Source organism: Lucilia cuprina, chromosome 4 (genome assembly GCF_022045245.1).
Source record: "Lucilia cuprina isolate Lc7/37 chromosome 4, ASM2204524v1, whole genome shotgun sequence".
Taxonomy (NCBI): domain Eukaryota; kingdom Metazoa; phylum Arthropoda; class Insecta; order Diptera; family Calliphoridae; genus Lucilia; species Lucilia cuprina.
This window is the reverse complement of record NC_060952.1, coordinates 70,598,141-70,619,071: the sequence shown is the minus strand read 5'-3', so window position 1 is coordinate 70,619,071 and position 20,931 is coordinate 70,598,141. Positions and strand designations below refer to the sequence as shown.

General features: G+C 30.5%; 1 protein-coding gene across 6 annotated transcripts in view; it reads right to left on the bottom strand.

Annotated features, from left to right (window-relative positions):
• Nucleotides 1-971: 971 nt before the first annotated feature.
• LOC111682601 overlaps nt 972-20,931 on the bottom strand; it is a 42,299-nt gene continuing 22,339 nt past the window's right edge. Inside the window, exons 1-8 of one of the 6 annotated variants that reach the window (XM_046949337.1) lie at nt 15,077-15,094; nt 10,870-11,392; nt 4,866-5,232; nt 4,570-4,796; nt 3,592-4,497; nt 2,948-3,203; nt 2,537-2,883; nt 972-2,394 (exon numbers count right to left, since the gene is read on the bottom strand). In XM_046949337.1, coding sequence (XP_046805293.1) covers nt 1,452-2,394; nt 2,537-2,883; nt 2,948-3,203; nt 3,592-4,497; nt 4,570-4,796; nt 4,866-5,232; nt 10,870-11,060 — 3,237 coding nt within the window. In that variant the 5' untranslated portion in view covers nt 11,061-11,392; nt 15,077-15,094 and the 3' untranslated portion in view covers nt 972-1,451. Of the gene's footprint in view, nt 2,395-2,536; nt 2,884-2,947; nt 3,204-3,591; nt 4,498-4,569; nt 4,797-4,865; nt 5,233-10,869; nt 11,880-11,955; nt 12,368-14,983; nt 15,002-15,076; nt 15,095-20,931 lie in introns of those variants that run through there. The other 5 variants (XM_046949336.1, XM_046949335.1, XM_046949334.1 and 2 more) reach the window with 5 other exon arrangements.

Here is a 20,931-nt window from a genome sequence, read left to right as displayed (position 1 = left end):
CGACAACACCTCCTCTTTGTGCATACCAAATTTCATTAAAATCGGATTAACCGTTTAGAAGTTACCGAATTATTTCCCTCTTTTTTTTTCCTATACCACTGTGTGCTGCTAAAGTACTAAATAAACACAACAATGTTGAAAAATTTCTTTTGAAGAATAAGAAATGTTTCCTTATGAACCCAGTCTAGAGGTGAAAAATCTGAAAAAAAAAAAATTAAATATTTATGAAGTACTATTTTAAAAATTACCAAATGTTCTTTATAAAAGGAAAATAATAAAGGAATATTTAAATTAAAAAAAATAAAAAAAAAATCTACAAAAATATTGAATTTTGTAGAAAATATGCATTGATAGTAAAGATTTGATACGCATTTTCTATAAAATAACCAATATCAATATTTTTGAAAGTTTCTTTTATTAATTTGTAAAATTTTGCGAAATCTCCAAAAAATTTATGGACTTTTTTTTGGATTTAATTTCTCAGGTTTTCAAGCAAACTACTTTTTTTTGTAATAATATTTAAAAGAACACATTTTAATTCTTTACGGCTGTACATTTAAAATAAGTGATACTTACTCGGGTTCTATAGTTAAAACCTAAAGTCGACTTTTAGTATTTTGGAAAAAGTCGACTTTTCGACATTTTTTGATTTTTTCGACTTTTAGTATTTTCTACTATTTTCGACTTTCTGATTTTTTTTCGACTAATTTCGACTTTTTGACTATTTTCGACTATTTTTGACTTTTGCCGATTTTTCGACTATTTTAGACTTGTCGACGATTTTCGACTCTTTCCGCCTTTTTTCGATTTTTAACTATTTTCGACCTTTTCCGACCTAATACTTACGCGTTTTCAGTATAAAACTCAATTAATTGCGCGAGTTTTCTTTAATATTTTGTCTTGTCTTTATTTGTTAATAATATTTCTTATGAATTAATATATAAAATTTCAGACAATAAAAACAATTGCCAATTAGAAAATAAAAATAATCTCCATAAATTAAGATTAAATAAAGGAAATTGCATTAAATATTGCACTTAAATATTTGATTAAACATTTTCATTAACATTTCTTAGTGATGAATTTGAAAAGGGTGTTAGTTAAATGTAATCTTGGTATGGATATTGCACGTTATTTAAATTGAAACTAGATAATTATTTAAATAAAATACTGGATTTAAAATAAAAAATAAGATTCTAAAAATATTTAAGTTTTAATGAACTAAACGATTTTATGATTACGTTTCGCAAAGGAATTAAATATGTCACCCTAAAGTAATAATTCCCTTGAGAAACATAAGCAGATACTTATTTTATTTAATTAAATTTATTGTACTAAAAATAAACAAAATAAATCAAAATTTTAAAATTAAATGCATATCATTGTTGTTTTAACACTGAACTAATAAAATTTACATTATTTTGGGGGAAGAGATTAATGAATTTATGGGTTTATGGCAAATATCCTAAAGTGTCCTCAAGAGAGGCACTTACAGCACGCATCGATTGATAATTATTTTGAAAATTTTCTCTTAAAATAATATCGCGCGTTTTACTCTTTCCACTGTGTACGGAGGCTGCTCGGGCGATATTCTTCTCTATATATGATAATTGTTTAAGAAGATCATCAGCACTACAGGATTTTTGCGATGAAAGAGTATGGGATGAGAGATTATGCGGCGGCAATTGATTTCGTTCATTCCGGCGCCCAATACTAAATGACTCCCGCTTACGATAAGACTGCGTCTGTTTGCGAGCAGCAACCGAGTAAGAACGACAACTATCCATGTTTTTAAGTTTAGTAGAACCACCAGAACATAGACTTTTTATATCCGTCGTTTGACTCAATTTGACATCTGCAAAAATGGCAGCTGCCTCTACGCTTTTCTTCACACTCAATGCTTCGTGGGGCTGTATGGGTTTGTTGTTACCATTGATATTGAATAGTTCATAGTCAACTGCTAGTTTGTCCGATGTCTTGCGAGTCATGGAGCGTGATCTTCGTTTTGGCGATTTATTTTTGCTGTTGTTATCAATATGTCTGGTATTGGAACGTGTTTCAATTCTCTTGCAATAGCATTTACTGGCACTTATACAGCTGTCGGTATCACACCAGGTTGTATCTGAATGTGCGTTGGCCGTTTCTTCATCAGCTGTATTGTGTGCTTCTTCCTCTACCATCGAGCAGTAGCACTTGTCGTCCGACTGGCAGGAGATCAACGAATGACGATTCATATTGTTGATGCTATTAATATGTTTCGGATTGCGACGTTCATTAATGTGACGTAATTCATGGCTGTCAAGTTGATCTGTTCGAAGACTGCAATAGCAACGATCAGCTGATGTGCAAGTACATGATTCCGAATCATAACTGCATTCCGAACAGGAGACATATCTAATATATAATAAAAACATTTAGCAAAAGTTAACCATGTGTTGATATATTAAGTTAGATAAGCAAAAGCGGTACTAAGCAAAGCAAAAAATTTCATTGGTAAATGATTTTCCGAAAACTATCGAACCTGTTCAGTACGTACCCACTGCTACTGTTCCGATTTAGTCCTTGAAATGCATTCTCATGACGTATCACAGATACATCTGAGCCACTGGTAGCCACACGATTACGTTGATGCTGTTGGTGTTGGTGGTGATGCTGGTGTTGATGTTGGTGCTGATGATGATGTCCGTGTAGCTGGCGATGATTTGGGTGGGAGGATATTGTTGTGGGTGGTCCAATGATAAGCGGAGGTTCGGATTTGCGATGATTTTCCAAGTCTTTATTACGGGGTGGCTTTGGTGGCTTTCCACGACACGAGCGAAACTGACCTAACTGAAAAACCTTCTTCAAACTTTTTGTACCAAAAATTGGGGTTTTCGGTTTTTTCTATTAAAGAAAAGTATAAAAATAAGTAAAATTTGTTTAAGATTGTTGATAACTCCACACTTACTTGGGAACCACTGGAATATATTTTACGTTTAAGTTTCTTCTTCTTTTGGCGACGCATTATGTTTTTTGATCTTTGAAATAACTCATCCTTCGTTAGGGTGACTGCTAGTTTAAGGAGAAATTCCTTGTAGATCGGCTTTAGATCATTAAACGACATGCCATCCGCATCAATAATTGCAGAAAGAATATCATCCAGTGAATGCAGATTCTCGTGCAAACGAAATTCATTGAAGAGTTCGCTGAAACCAAGTGGTGAACTAGAAACATAAATCGAAATAAGGAGCAACAATTTACTGACTTTCCGTAACCACACCTGTACAGTAGTTTTCTCTTTGGTTTAAAGTGTACATTGCGGAAGTGTTTGATTTGATTTTAAGTCTATTAAGATATGTATTTTAATGATAAGTCTATTAATAAAGGTATATGTAATTGAAAGGCCAAATATTTGAAATGGTTACTTCTCTTCTTTGAAATATTTAATTTAGGAAATATTAAAGATTTTCTTTTAAATTATGAAAAACTAATTTCAAACAGATCTGAGAGTATGTACTTATGTGTGGATCAAGTTTGAGTAGGTGTGTTTGTGAGTGATTGTGGGTCTTTCTGTGTGTGCGTGTATTCATAATCATTAGTTTTGGTACTTACCCACCACCCCCGCCATTTAATCCTCCAATTTTTCCCGAATTACGACGTGCTGCTCTGGATTTGTACCTTGTAAGGCCTCCTGTGTTAAGGAAGCTACCGGATCTAGGAATTGCTACACGTGTAAATATATCTCCACTCTCACCACTCCGTAATCCAGTATTTGATGAAGCAATAGCTGCTGCCACAACCGCTGGAGCTATACCATTTCCAATTAGTTGCGATGCTTTGTAGACACTATCACCCGAAGTTTTTTTCGAATGACTCAAGTGGGAACGATGTGAACTTCTAAGATTATTCTCCGCTTTCTCTATATACGAAAGTGATGGAGAATTACAACTTTCTCTAGAAATTGAATTATTTCGTATAGATGACTGTAATTTCCTAGACGCCTCACCCGGTATAGTGGTAGGTATTGGGGGAGCTCTTTTGGTCTTGTGCGATTTTCGTTTTCTCTCTTCTGTTGAAGTTTCCACAGCCTCATTGATAACATTGCTGCTCGAACTAAGGGAACTGTTCGAAACGCGTTTCTTCCGACTTGATCGGGAAGCAACGGATGCACCAACCGTACTACCGGACGTACTCCGAAATGAACTTTTTCGTCCACCTGATACCAACTGTGACCGCGAGTGATAATTTGAACCGGTTACAGCCGAACTACTAGCAATACTTATGCAACTAACACCATTTTGATTACGCGGCGTACGACGTTTTGTACTCCGATGTGAATTTGAGCTGACGTGAGCCATTAGACTCTGATATAGAGTTGCAGCAATGACAATGGCATCTTCAGTGCTCTTACAAATGAAACCGTGGCATTCCAAAACTTTGGGCATACCAGCTGAGCGCATAACGACAGCAAAAATGGGTGCATGTTGGTTGTTGGCCAATCTTTTCTGCTCCAAGGGACTGAAATTTTGTGAAAGTAATTATGGGTTAATACAAGTTTCACATTTCACAACATTTAAAAAAGGGATTTACCTTAAAGGTTGAAATAATGTAGACTTGTCAATATTTTCGGGTGATGTAATTAGCGGTAAAAATGCGGCACCTCCATCTTCATGTGACACTGTGAATTTAACTGCGGACCAAACTGCAATATTATGAAATGGAGTTATACTGCTGTCATTATTAAAATTATTATGTGAACTATTTGTCTTCACTCTCAGGCCTGTTGCACAAATATCCAAAGTACCAGCATTTTGTTTCTAAAATGATGAAAAATCAATAAGAGTTCTTAATATGATGATTTAGTTAGAGTAAAGTATAAAACATACTTCATCATTAATTTCCCTTAAATAAAGTTCCCTTAATGGTTCCTGTAGACCTTGCAAGCTGGTTACTTTATCTTTGAGTGGCAACGAACCCAAACAAGTGACGGGAAAACTACTTGTTGCATCTTTTGCCACATCTGTAAATAATTGTTCAATTTGGGCCTGTACACTATTGCTAATACGTTGAACATCTTTCTTCGTATTATCGGCTAGTATTTTCGCTGTCTCATTCGTTTCGTGGAGGTAACTAGTAATTGAACGCGAACTCTCTCCTGCTGTACTGGCCAATTCACTGCGTCCGTACATAATAATTGAACGGGTACGATGAGAGCCATGAGGATCATCGAGACGATTGTTTCGGGTGGAACGACTGCAAAAATAATAGAAAAAACATTTTTTAATAATTGAATATGTGATTTGTGATATGTGATTAGTTGAGTATTCAAAGGGGTTAGCAAAGGTACCATATTGAAAATTACTTTTTCATTATATGATCATTAATCACGCCAAAAAATTAAAAAAGACAAAAACCAAATTTTCACGATAACATGTGCAAAACTGTAAAAAATCTCCATTTTGTTGTGTGCGAAACGTTGTAACAGCGTGATGACACCAATATTAGTATATTTGGGTCCGGTTGTATAGAATCTGTGTGAAATAAGGGAAATCAATAGGGTCATTGCGTCAAAAGTAATACATGCACCAAAATTCATCCGATTATTTTCAAAACTGACAAATGTACATGGCTTAATTGACTCAGAACTTGATCCTTAGCTGATTGGTATTATTAATTTATGTGCCATTCAGTAAACCCTACCATTTAAAGTGGTGTAGGGTAAACATACAAACAAAACAAGTATGAATATATAGTCGGACATTGCCGACTATATGAGATATTTTACAAGAAGGCTCATAGGGCAGTAAGCTATTTATTTATCAATGCTATTTAAAAATAGTTTTATTAGAAATCATTTTTGACCTTCAAGACATTTTCTGAAGGGTAGTTTGTATGGGGGCTAGTGTCAAATAAGGCCCGATTACTATAAAAATCAGCAGTGTCATTATATAGTTCTATAAAACTAAGTTTTGCTGATTTTTATTGGCATAATGGAACATTTAACGTAATTATGAGCCTAAAGGCCAGATTTGGGAGGACGGTTGTAGGCGAAATAATGGACCGATTTCAATCATTTCAATAGTGTTTGTCCTTAAACTAAAAAAATACAGACGGACATAGCTAAATTGACTTAAAAAGTATTTCTGAGCCAATTGGTATTTAAGGTGGAACTAATATTTCTAGGTGTTACAAACATCAGCACAAACGCATAGTACCCCCCACTATAGTGGTGTAGGGTATAAATACATAAACATATCATTTTACATAGGTCAAATAAATGTAACATTGAGTTTATGATATATGTTAACTGTTATGACACCCCCAAATGGTTGCACACCAACAATCTAAAATTCCATTTTTAAAATATAAAATATGTAAATCCTCATACAAACGAGTACATATTGTAAAAGAATTTACAAAATAAAATAAGAGACAGTACCAATAGATAGTAATAGTGTTAACAAAAAAAAATGTATTTAAATACAAATCAAAAGTCGAAAATTTAAAGATATAATAAATAAACCGGAATCTATGGATGATTACCTGTTGAAAACACTTTTGGTGGCATTTCGATACAATAAAAAAGCTGCAGAATCACTCACTATCTGTTTAATACTCTTTAGAGTGTAATAACAAACATACATACATATCTACATATGTACCAACAATGACTGACACTCATCTATTGTATTGTAAATTTATTTATCGAATACCGCTATGTGACACCAAATCCTCCTCACAAGATAAATACTTGTTTTAAGAAAAGTAAATAAATAAATTCAAAATCTAAACCATTTCAAATGCCAACATAAAGTCGAACGTCAAGCAACTACAAAAGTGAATGAACAGCATTCACTTTGCGCCGCTAAAGACGCGTGTTACTTTTCCAACATTTATCACCTTTGGTGCGTTTTCTTGTGAATTCTTTTTTATAAATCTCGCTCCCTCACACTTGTATAAAAGTATTAAGGTCGCTAAGAATTTATGAATATTTTATTGGCGATTTACAATTTCTTCAAAGTATATGTTATAAAAAACCCATAAAATTTGATGTGGACAAACATATGGACGATCGGTCCATTGTTTAAAATTAAAAAAACTAACAGCTTTTGTAGTTTAATTGTCAAAAATAATAAAAAAAAACTTTGCGTTTGTGTATTTTTTCGTGTAAAAAACAAAACTTGAAAATAAACAAAATAATATTATACATAATTATTAAAATAATGGGAAATGAAAGTGATATTCATGATCTCTTTCCTGAATACAAAAGAACTCGTTTATTCAGAATTACTTTCTTTACAAATAATAACTGATAATAATGTAAATCAGAGGTAAATTAAATGTAGGGGTTTGGGAGAAGTGTAGAATCAGTGTGAGGAAATTTAAGTAACGCACTCTTATAAAATTTCATGTAAATTTACTCTATTTATTGTAGGTAACCAGATTCTTGTATAATTAGGGTAAAAATACATACTGAAAATTTTTAAACAAATTGTGTGTAAAATTTCTAGACACAAAATGTTTAAAATTCCACATTTTTGTGCTAAAAAGTTTAGCAACATTTTATATTTGTTGAAATTTACATTTTTGTGTCTAAAAATTTCTGAAAAAAGTAAATTTACACTTTAAATTGCATTTAAAATGCATTAAAATATTTTTTTCTTTATTTATTTAAAGGTATATATTTACATTATGTAATACCGATTTATTAACACATACATAAATAAGTTGATGATCAAAATGAAAACGTTTAACTTTTAAGAACTATTTTACCTAATTTAACTGACGCTACCTATGATTATGTGGCTTTTGGTGGTGTTTCTGTCATGTTAAATTCGGCGGCCGGGTTTCTATATCGAGCCCTTTTTGCAAAATGGACGTAAGCGACTTGATTTTCGTTTTTTATAGAAATCGATAATTTAGGTCTATTAGCATTATCTAATAGATCCAATGGTTTCAACTTTACAAGAAAAAGAAAAAAGACGTAAGTACACATTTATTTTTTGTTTATGAATTTTGTAACAGCAAGGTGTCGGTTGCGTCTAAAATTTTCTTTTAAAATATATTAAATTGATAGAAAAATTCGAACAAATTAACGTATTAAATTTGTTTGTGAATGAAATGCCACATATCTGAGTATAATTGTAATAAATTCATGTAATTATCACTATGCCATTACAATTTGTGTGCTAAAATGTATAATTTTCTATAACTTTTTATGAATTTAATTCATTTAACACATTACATTTATGTTATTTCCATTTAACCAACTCTTATATTTGGTTGTAAATTTGTGGAGTTCGGAAGGCGGAACTGTATATGGACTCTTAATGAATCAATTGTCCCAGAATTTACATATTTATTCGATATAAGGCGAATTGTACTACAATGTATGGGTATTAATGTGGACATCAGGGTGTTTTTCAGAATGGTCTTTAATGAGGTATTTGGTCAATTGTGGGCCGAGGTCTATTAAATTTAAACGCGTTATTAGTTTTAAAAACAAATGTTTATTGTAGAATTGTATCACACCTTTTTAATTTTTGAAAGATTTATTAATTGTAAACTTATTTTCTGTATGGAAAAAATCATTGTCTTATAGGCTCCATATATTGAGGCTAAGGTCAAATATTGCCTGATATCTATAATACTTCCCAACATAATTTACAGGTATATATAACCGGCTTCTCCAAAATTGTATAGCGATTGCAACATAAACAACATATTTATTAATGTTTTGACTATTTCCCGGGAGGTACTTGTATTGAGGCTAAGTGAAATCATGAACCGTTTTTGCCCATTAATAACACAAAACAATATTTGTCATCAATAAGCATCTTTAGAGAATTTCATCACTCTAGCTCATAACGTTCGGAACCTATCCGGTTTTCAACAAAAAGACTGACTTACAGACATCGCTAGATGATCTTAAAATCTTATAAAAAAGTATTTATTACACTATTAAATTTCAGATTTATACAAATTATATTAAGATATACACAAAAAAATATTTTTTTAAACAGAGAATTTAGACGTAACCGCCTCAACATTGTTTATATCACAAAAATTTGTCTCGGCAAAAAAGACGTAAGCGACAAAAAAATCGGATATAGCGTCAATATAAAATCGAAACAAACTGCATATTTATATGGGTCAAGAAATACATGTAATTCGGAGAGGGTAAGAATAAAACATATTTCTAAAGTTTCCTATAAATCATAATAATAAAAGTAGATGGAATTTAAAGTACATTTGTTTATACATATTTGCATATCTAAAAACAATTTTGTTTAGAACTTCTCTTACTATTTCAATTCCCAGAAAAGGTGTTTCATTTAGGAGGCTTAATTTTAACAATTAAAAATTTATCCAGAGATTTAGGTAATGGGGCTAATCTATATTTTAACGTAAGCTTGAATTAACAGTTTTCAATTAAAAATTATTATAGCCGGCAAAAACCACTTAATATTTAAATTTTTAAAGAAAATTCTATGAAAACACCAAAAACTGTCTTTTAAACTTTAGTTTTTTAGGGCTCTTAGGGCCCTATTCATAAAAATCCTTATTAAGGGAATTTTTTATACAATTTTTTTTAATAAAGCCCAGGAAAAGAAAGGTTTTGGTGCAGAATTTTAGACAGCTAAATGAAAATTGGCACATAGCTGGCCAATTATAAAATAAATATATGTAGATAAAGTCTGATTTTTATAAAATTTAGTGGAAATACTACTCTTAATATACATATGTATTGTGATCATAATTCCCCCGGGGGCATGTTACCTTGGCGAGACCTCCGCCTTGGTGTTACTGCAAGCCCGGGGTATAAAGAGGTGGCCAATACCTCCAATCTGACCGGGATTGAAAAATTGGTTACAGTCTACTGCTTGGCTTAGTCCTTGCATAGATTGCCAGAGGCCAGACCAGTGCACCGAAAAATCTGGTACTATGGGTGGCCAGGTACCCGCAGGACTATGTCCTGGCTGGTCCGTTGGTTGAGGTTCCTTCGGGATCCACGTAGTGGCTGTGGTTTAAACCCAAATTCGCGGGGAGAGTAAGTGGCGGTTAAAAGACTGATGCATGATAATAGTCAATATTTCGGGATAAGTTCGGTGCTGTTGTTGAGAACAACAGACACCCCGCAGTCGAGTGACTGTGGGACTAAGCTTTGGAAATGAGTTGGTATTAATTGTATATGGTACGGGATGAATGTGAGGTTCCACCCACCCGTCTAACTAATGAATGTGTCGTATGTTTTTCTCTTATGAACGTGTCGAATGATTAAAATGGGTTGAATGGATGAAAGGTATCATATATATTTGGAACCATTGAATTTTCCTTCCTTGTCCAGATATGTTCAGGGTTTACTCTGTTCATATCAAAATTACCACAGTGTGTCCCTGTGAGTAAGAACAAGTCTACGGCTTATTGATGATCGTACTTCGGTCTACCGGTTAGGTCTCTAGGTATTTTTGCGAATCAACAGAGGCCATCCAATGGTCAAGAGATTAGATAGCTCGAGTACTCCAGCAAAGTACCAGCGTTCTTCATTGAAGAACAAACGAGCGATGGTAGACCGTTCTCAAGTCTACCCAGTGGTTGAAAAAGACCACCGTGGGATAAGGCCGTCAAGGCAGGTGCTCACGTTAAACTCTCGACATTCGTGTGATCATAAATATGACCTGTGATACAATATGAAATATTACGGATAGACTGACATTGCGAGTTTGAGATAAAGCATACATGGAAAATTTGGTAATAGTATAATCTACATATATTAAGATTGGAAAATATTAGTACAATGGAAAATAATGCACTATAACACGAAAACAACAGTCAGGAAGAATTATATTATTTCGTATTTTAGTAAGGAATAAATAGTAACAAACTTACCTGGTATCATCAAACATTAAATCGATTTTTAATTTATAGACCGAATTTCGGCTAACACTAGATGAAGACTCCTGATGATCGCTTTCCAATAGACGGGTGCCAGATGAATTACTACCATTAGTTTTGCGTGTACGAACTGAATTCATTTTAGGTATTGCAACAACTTGATTATCCGATTTGCATGTAACCATTCTTAAAAAATATATACGTTTTTTGTTTATTTTTTATATATTATACACTTTTTATTATTTATGTAACTTTTGCAAGTGTTTCGTTTAACAATTTCATTCAATTCATGCCAAAGACATGAAGATTTTTAATAAACATTTTGTTGTTAAATTTTTTAATTAATAATAAATATATATTTTTTGTTGTATTTACTGAAGAAGTGAAAAAATCTTTGTTGCGAATTCTTTTGCGGTTGGTAGTAATATTTTTTTGTTTGATTTATTTTTACAAGTTGTTAAATTTCACATGCCAACAAGTAATTTGTTGTTAAATTTTGTTATTTGTTTGTTGGGCACTGCAAAACAAAAAAGCAATAAAAATAAAAATAAATTGTTTGAAAGTGGTGGTATGTTTAAATTTTTAAAGAAAAAACTCAAAATGTGTTGTACTCGATCTATGCGGCAAAAGCAAAATGCTTCGATTTATGTAAAATGTTTATAGACAATAAACAAAATCATTATGGTTTTCTTTATTTTTTTTTAGCAGAGTATTATGTGTTTTCTTTAACTAATTGTTTTAAGCTTTAGTTTAAGTCTTTTTTAGCTTTTGCTTTTCCAACATTTTCACAAACGTTTAAATATATTGATTTATTTATTTGTTAAATACTGCTTCAAACTTTTTTAGTTCATAATTTACTTTCACTCTAAAATATCTTTGTTTTTATTTTATTTAATTGATTTTTGCAATAATTAGTAAAATATAAAAATTGTATATAACTGCAGCACTCATGAAAATGAAACAGGCTCAAATTGTACAAAATTATTTGTTTTTATCTTTCGATTATTGTATCTATTGCTTGATTTTTTGTTTGTTTAAAAACCAGTCACATATTTTTTCTCTTCACTTTATTTTATTTACCTCAAACATGTATCAGATTATACAAAGTGGCCAAAATAATTGGTTAAATATTTCATAATTATTTATTTTCATATTGATAGCAGTTTCATGAGGTTGTTTTATTTTAGTTTTGAATTAGGGTTTAATTTTTGTTTATTTAACACTATGTTTAAAAATATATAATTTAAATTTAGCGAACTTTTAAAAAATAAAGTTTCATTTAATTTTTTTTTATTTTTGAGCCGCATATACAAATTTAAACCGATTAGAAGAAAAATGCGTTGTTTTCTTAACCACGGCGCACGCACAAATGTCGATGAGCTGCTGAACACTAAACCGAATGAATGAACTACAAACCGGAGCAAGCGTACACTTGCAAACCGACATTCGTAGATATTGAAATTCAAATCCAACTGACTAAATTTGGTCGACCAACATTAGCTGTATGCTTCGTTTACACTGACTATCAAACTGACAACAAAGAAAATCAAATGAAAACAAACAATGAAACAAAACCAACACACAACAAAGTTGTTAATAACTTTGCTAAATGAAGAATTTCTAAGCGTTTGTTTGAGTGTGTGAGTGAGCAAACGCGCTAACACTGGTAGAGCATAGATACAACTCCAGACCCCAATTTAGTAGCAGCTCTCAATCAAGACAACTTTTCATCACCATACATCACAACATCTTCGTCGCAATCATTTACACTACACGAACAGATAGTCAGACAGACAGAAAGATAGGCAAACATTAAATCACATTTTGTACATACAATAAATATCATTGAACCATGACAATAGAGTTAAACTTTTGTTGTAACTAAATATTTCTGATCAAGGCAAACAATAACAAAATGTCTTAGATTGTTCACACTTACATTAAATGCATATGTATCGATTTAGATGAAATTTACACCAAGGTTAGTACTATTGTATAGTAGGTCAGACACAAATTGCTAGCTCTATTGGTCAATAACTGCTGTAGTTAAGAGAGAAAGATATTTTGGTCATGCAGAAAATAATTTTCTATCTTAAGTCCTTTGGACAATTTTCGCTAGAAACAAAAGGTGAAAAGTTACCTTCAGTTAAAATACACGAATTATAGACGATAAACAGAGTGAAGTCACATCACACTATGCGACAATAATAAATACTTGGGAAATTTTTCTATTTTTCTGAAAGGTGGATCCGAGTAGAAACCTCGGTTGTTAGTCTCAATCGATTTAATGTAATGTTTAAGTAGAAGAAGGAAAAATATTAGAATTTGATGGATGGATTTTTGTTTATATAAAAGTCATTTATGCTGAATATTATCGTGATATTAATATAATTAAGAGAATTATGGAATTAAAGTTATTTTCTGAAGGAGGTTCGCATGGGAACTAGGGTCAATAAGTTTGCATTACTTAAGGAATTTGTAGTATCACTAAGGATTGTAGCAAACTCATTTATATCGATATTTGTATTGATCAAATTTTTTTTGACTCCTTCAGCAAATGTTTTTATAGAATAAAAATGGTGATATTTACGAAATATATATTTTTTAGTTACGCTAATATTGTTGTCAATTATAACCTACACCCCTATAGTAATACACGTACCACTATAAGCTATAGGTATTTGCCTGTAAACCTAGTGCGCACGCTCAACTACGAAGCCTATTGTAAATTATTAATTAAATCGCTCCATTTTTTCACCAGACGCCTTCTCATAGGCCTCTTTTGAGCCCATATTACTCGTATAACTTAAACATGGATTATTTTCTATTTACTAAAAGTTTTCATGGTGATTAAGATAGTAAGTTTTGTGAATAAATTGTTATTAACAAATTTATAGTAGTTTTAACATCTAGTTATTTATATGCGCATCAGAATCTTTTCTAAAATCACTACTAATTGGGAAGAAGATTATTCATTAAAGCTTCTTATTTCTTAATTTAAAGAAGATTAATAAACAAAGATACAATTTTACTTACATTAAAACCTACGCTGTTTATGTTTAACTCATGTGAATCAAGAAAATTAAGCGGCTTCAAAGTTATTTTCTAATATTAAGGTATAGTTAAGTATGCATTTTTTAGTAAAAATGTATAGCCTGTCAAATTTTAGATAACCTATTGGAAATTGGCACATATGTAGCTTCCCCTTACTATTATTAATAAGTTAATAAAAGCCGCCATAAATATTGTGTTTGCTAAACGAAGTATTGGCGGTAAAATATAAGTTTTTTATGAATATCTCACTTTCTATGCGTCGAACGCATTGCGATGCTATAATATTATCTATAGATAGATAATGGATGCATAGATATTGCACCATGAGTGATTGTTTCTGAGACAAAATATTTAAAAATGTACAATACAGCTTATTAACAATGTAAAAATTGTGACAATGTAGTTAGCGGTGCAATCTATTTTTAGATTTGTATACTTTAATGCACCATGGCTCGAAAACAACAAATGTAAGAAATTTGATTATAAAGTGAAATGAAGTAGCGTTTGAAGTGGTAGTAATCAAAATAAGCGAAATATATATTTTTCAAAAGATAATCGATGTTTGTAACCTTTGACTCCTAATATAACGTTTAGAGTACATATTATTAGTGATGACTAGCTAACTATATTTACTATTAGTTAGTTATTTCAAAACACTTAGTTTAAAATTAATTAAATAAGAAATTATTCAGTTAACAAAACTTCCCCCTTTTAGCAATCATATAATAAATGCCAAAATCGAAGTAAGTGTAAAAAACATAATAAAATAACAAATACTTTTTAAACTATATTATGTATTTGCCACACCAAAGTGACTGACACATGTAGAGTCAACGCTTGGCAATATTTGCAAGTACATCACTATCATCATTATGACAGTCATATTCAATTAAGTATTTCATTGCACTGCTGTACACGTTTATATTTTGTAATATGTATGTATATATGTATGTTTATTTTGATGTACTTATTTCAATGACTCTATTCAACATGCACTTGTACGACGAACGAATGTCTATATTTGTATATTTAAGTAGCTTTTTAAAGCTGACACCTTTTATACTTTTTCCATGTTGGCAAAACTACTGCTAATTTCATTTATAAATTGACCGTTGCTTCTGTTGTTTTCTTGTTTGTTTTATTTTACTTTTTGTTTTTCCACATGTTTTCCTGCATCATTCGGCGGCGGCACATACTCGGTTTCCAGTTAGATACAGATACTGGTTGCAGCTATTGGACTACATGTGTCTATTGTAAATCGTACGAGCGGTTTAATTCACGTCAGTTTATTAACTGAATTAGTTGAATGATCACAGCAAGAGTGCTGTGGCAATATTTTAAAAAGTTGTTTTCAAAAATCGTAACGTCCATTGGAGAGTAATGTAGATGGATTTTAGATGTTTTTTTTATGAATTTTTATATAATTTAGAGTGACCAGATAATGGAAAAAATAAAAAAACATTTTGATTTTTTTTAGTTTTGTTTTTTAAAGATATAGGAATCATAAATCAGTTAATATATTTATACCCTACACCACTTTAGTGGGGAGGGTACATTGGATGTTTGTAACTCACAACAATATTGGTCCTATACCCACCTTAAAGTATACCAATCGGATCAGAATCCTTTTCTGAGTCACTGTACCCCCGAAAAGGGTTTGTAAACTAGGGCAGGATCATCAGTTACTCCTTCGGGAAGCCTAAAGAAACCATTGATACGATGTCATACGAGCTTTTTTAAATTTTCACTTTCGCAAATTTTAATGAGACAGCAGTAAATTCTTATAGCGAGTTGGTTACTAACACCCTGCCTTTAGGATTTGACCCTTTCACGTTACATGTAGTGACTAATGATGCTATGGATACCACCATAGATTATAGGTTTTAACTGCCAATAGCATCAGTCATTTTCTGAGACCACCTTATATCGGGGATACAAATTTACAGGTACATACGTTATACTTTTAAATTAACCAATTTAATTAATGTGTGTTTTTTTGGATCGTTTAACTTTATCATCAGAAAATATTTTTCGGAAATTTTAGTCCTGAAGATCTTCTTCCACACCCTTAAAAAGAGCTAGAATCCTTAATGTTTGCCATACGACTTTGACATTCCTTTAGAAAAATAGGCCGCATTAGAGGGTGTGGTATCTTCCATGTGAAGTAATTACAAATATCCTTATAAATCTAAGAATCTATATCTGCGCAACTATTGGAACTACAATCTTAAAAGTTTTCACAAACAACTGAGAGAATTTTGTTTTTGAGATCCTCAAAATCGTAAAGTAGCCCAGCAAAAATAAAACGAAGTACTTCCAAAAGAATAACATTTATCATCACATCAAAAGTAGCACTAAGTGAATTTATTTATACCTTCTGTGTAAGTGATGTTTATTGACTTTCAAAAAAAGCGATGGGAATCCAATTTTGTTAAAATTAAAGGTATATTTTTTGTACTGATTTTTATTAATTAAATCTATTTTATTTTGGAGTTGATTGATAAATGCGTGTATTTAATTTATTTATGTTAATATTGTTAAAGTCAAATTGGTTGTATTCTATAATACTACAATTTCACTTCCTAATAACTTCAAAAAAAGAACATAAAAATTACTTCCTAAGGATGACTTCAGATGTAGTGAATTTGTAATCGAATAAAAAGAACATACCTTCTGTGACAAGCCTGTGTCATCACATCTTCAGTTTTTTTCAGTACTTCCATGGAGTAAATTCTATTTTCTTCGCACTTCTATAGATGTTTTTTCCTGTTGGGTAGGTTTTGTATTTATATTGATTTTAGGTTAACAAAGCACACTAGGTTTTCAAAACATTCGAGAACTGTTAAAAATATCTTCAGGTTTTTATTCAAAATTTATTAACTAAATATGGTCACTTTGTAATACAATTTTATTTATTTCTTTTTTAATAAGAGCAATACAATTTAAAACCACTTCAATGAATTACAGTGTAGTATGTGTTTTCTAAACCAAAGACCATGATACATGGTCAAGATTGAAGATGGGAGATTGTTATAATAGACACAGGTAACAGATGTACATACACATGTATGTACGTATGTATCTATGCAGTACGTATGAATAACATATGTTTATGGACTCATAGAAATGTTTGTCTGTGTATATTTCTTGAGGTATCTAAAACTCTTTTATGGCTACATTTGGCTGTTTAATTTTTTTATAACAATTTTCTTTTAAACTTTTTCCATTTTCTCTTGTACTATTATTTTAAGAGAACATTTTTTAATTAAAAAAATATTTTTTGCTACAAAAATTAGATAATGGCCTGATGAATGAAAACAGTAAAAAAATAACTAAAAAGAATCTTTAAAATACTTGAATCGAATAGTAGTTTTTATGTGAAAAACTTTCATTTTTTTGATTAGAAATTAAAGTCATTAAAACCTTAAAACGGTTTTTAAAATACATATAAATACTCAAAACGTTTTTGATTTAATTACAAAATTAATTGATTTGAATTGTGGTGTATTGTCTTTAAATTCACTGAACGAATCTGTTTATAATTTAGTGTAGTAGATGATTAGTGTTGTTTTTTTTTTTTAATTTAAAAAAATCAAATAAAAAAAGATTTTTTTTATGAATTTTAACAAATTATCAGGTTTAACGGTAAATACAAATATTTCTCTCAAAGAAGATCTATTGTTATTGAATACAGTCAGAAAATAAACAAAAAATAGGTGGAGATAAAATATATTCACAGTTTTTATAATTCAAAATTAATGCTTTCATTTTGATATGATTTTCATTTCACACAACAAACGAATTAATTATCTTAAAAATACTCACAGACATGTCGTATCTCAAACAAATACAGGTGTATATAAATATGTAAATATTTATTTTATGTAAATATGTATGTATGTATAAATGTAAACGAATTTGATGATTCAAAAATTCTTTTTTGCTTTTTATATTTTGCTCTATATCGTTTTGCCATACAGGGTATAACTTTAGATAGTGTAAATCTTAAATAGAAAATATTATAAATAAAAATTTTTTATTACGAATTTGAAGTGCAGTTTGTCATACAATTTCAAAAGCTTTATATTGTATTTTAAGTTGGAGCATTTCAACATTTTTGTATAAATATGAATTTTGAAGTTCTCCAAAATTTTCGAATTCATTACGGTTAAGATATTAGCAAGGTTCAAAGTTCAAGATTTTTACATTTTTTTAAACAAGCATTAAATTTGAAATCGTATATTTTTTAGTTTTCTAGTTTGAAATTTGTATGGAAAATTGGTAGATTGTTTTACTAAAATTTGGTTTACATGAGATTCCCTCATTCTGAATTGTTTATATATTTATTTTAAGCAATCTTATGTTTAGGAATAAAGAAAATGGAAGGTATCCTTTTTGAGATATCCCTGACTAAAGTATGTTATTTGATTCATCATCCTTAGGTTAAAAATTTAAACGATTAAAATCGGATAAGTAGTTTAGAAATTATACGATGCTTGTTGAGAAAAAACATAAAAAATATGAATGTTGAACATCGATAAAATCTGAACCGTAACAAATTTAGAAATTTCGGAGAATTTGTGTGTGTAGCTAAATTCAATTTTTTTGCTTCGAAATTTTTTGAAATTATCCTGAAACGGATAAACTAAAGCCAAATTACACGAATAAAAAAAGTGGTATGATCCCCCTTCTACCCTTCCATCATACTAACCTCAGACTTATTTTGTGGAGTCTTTTCGTCCTGCTCTAATAGAATATTAGTGGTTATACCGACCGTTTCATTATTCCAAGAGGCCTTATGGGATTCTCTCGCCCATATTTTCCTCTTTTTTTTCGAATGATTTTGCGTTTCCCAACTTAACTACTTTTGTTGCCGACTACTTCCGAGAGCTAACCTCTGTGAAAGCATTCTGTCGGTAAATTTTTGGCGCCATATTTTTAAACTTATCTATCAAAACGAATATGTATTGGGTATTCAGCTGACAATTTGTTATTTTAAATCTTAGAAGTACTATCAATTTCCTCATAAATTTGTTTGTTATAATTACAAACAGTTATCTGTTTGACACATTTTCAGCTACATATATTTTAATACCAACATTTATATATTTCAACTTTCAGTTGGTACTCAAAAAAATAAGTTACATTATTTTATTTCATTGTAACGAATCTTTGTATCGTTTACTATCATCAACATTAAATCATTATGGTTAATATTAGTTCAAATAATAAAAGTACTGTTTTCAAACCGATTAAATTTCTAACTTTCTTGTTTTACAAAATGATTTGGTTAATTTCTTCACTTGTTTTATATTTATTTTCTTTATTCAAAAAATTTACGACAAAAGTGACAATTAAGCCAATAAAGAAGAAAGAAAGAAAGCCTTTCTTGAAACGCACAAACAACGACAACCTTTAAAATAATACTCAATCAAATTAATGTTCTTTGACTTTCGTCATTAAGTTCGAATAATCATATCCAATTAACTGCACAAGTGCCGTTTATATTTTGTCTCAATTTTATTTTAAAAAATTCGCTTTCATTTCTAAAATAAAATAAGAAAAAAACAAAACATTTTTTTAAATAATTAATTAAATCTTTATGGCAAATACAAAATCTATTTATCTTTGTTTTGTTACAAATATTGTTATTATTGTACTCGTGCTCAAAAAATCTCTTGACTAAACAAATCTATGTTTAATGTCTTGTAAATAAAACAATAAAAAATTAAGAATATTATTGAAAATTTCTATGTTGGTTAATGGGCCATTAAAAATGCATCGAAGCAAGCCATGTTATAGAGTTCTGTTAAATTAATTGGTAATTTATAATAAATTTTAAAATATAAAAACACAATAACTTTTTAATTTTAATAAGATAAGGTCATTGTGAAAAAATTGAATGAAGAAATGAATGTCTAACCGATAATTAGATTGTATTTGTTAGATTCAAAAAAAAAATTGTATTTACTTATCGTGTATATAAACCATTAATTATAAACTCGTGCCAAGTCATATACATACATTCATAAATATATGTATATCTTTTAGAAATCTAAATATGTACATTAAATACGTTTACTAAACTTATAATAATTTAAACGAAAAAGAAAAAAATATGTTATTTAATTACTAAAAAAAGGTGTAACTACACATACATATTTTTGCTAACTATTTGCACTGGTGCAAAACATTTTTAATTAACAATTATTATTAATTTTTACAGCGCTTAAGGGTAATTATCAGCTTTTTTATTTCCTATGCGAATGAACACCCGGAAAAGTTAAGTATTTTAATAGTTCAAAATATTAAAAATACTTTATTCTTTAAAATTGCCAAAATTGTTGAATATATGTATAACCAAGATTCCAGTACGCACTATATTCACCCAATGATTTTATTTAACTTATTTAAGCCAATTCAGAAAAGAACTAGTTCAATGTTTAAAGATAAAATCTAATTAAATGTAAATACCTTATACCTTGGTTCCACGAAAAGTTTAGTTTCTTAATTCAGTCTTTGAATTACAATAGCCAATTAATCCGTTTACACGAAACAGTTGATTATGACAAATACCAGATAAAAATAGATATAGAGATGACATACATTCATTCCTAATTCATAGGTAATTCAAAGTGAATTAGGTACAGCTTGTGGAATTACCAGCTAAATTTTGTATGGACAATCATATAATTTAGTTTATAATTGGGGGTTGAATGACAAATGAGAGCGTGAATGACGAATAATTGCATTGTATGAACGGGGTATAATTCAGTTTAATATTTTTCTGCTTTACGAACATCAACAGAAACCTATAATGTTTTTCTATATATAATAGTGTGTGTAACAGATGCTTTCAGAAGTAGCATCCCAGCCGTTCGACGGGACAGTCCCGAACTGACCACTTAACCTACCACTTGTGGTGGCCCCTAGCCACCTGACTACCCAGGTGACCGACCATTTTAACATGGTCTTGTTCTACGAGGAAGTCAATCGTCACTC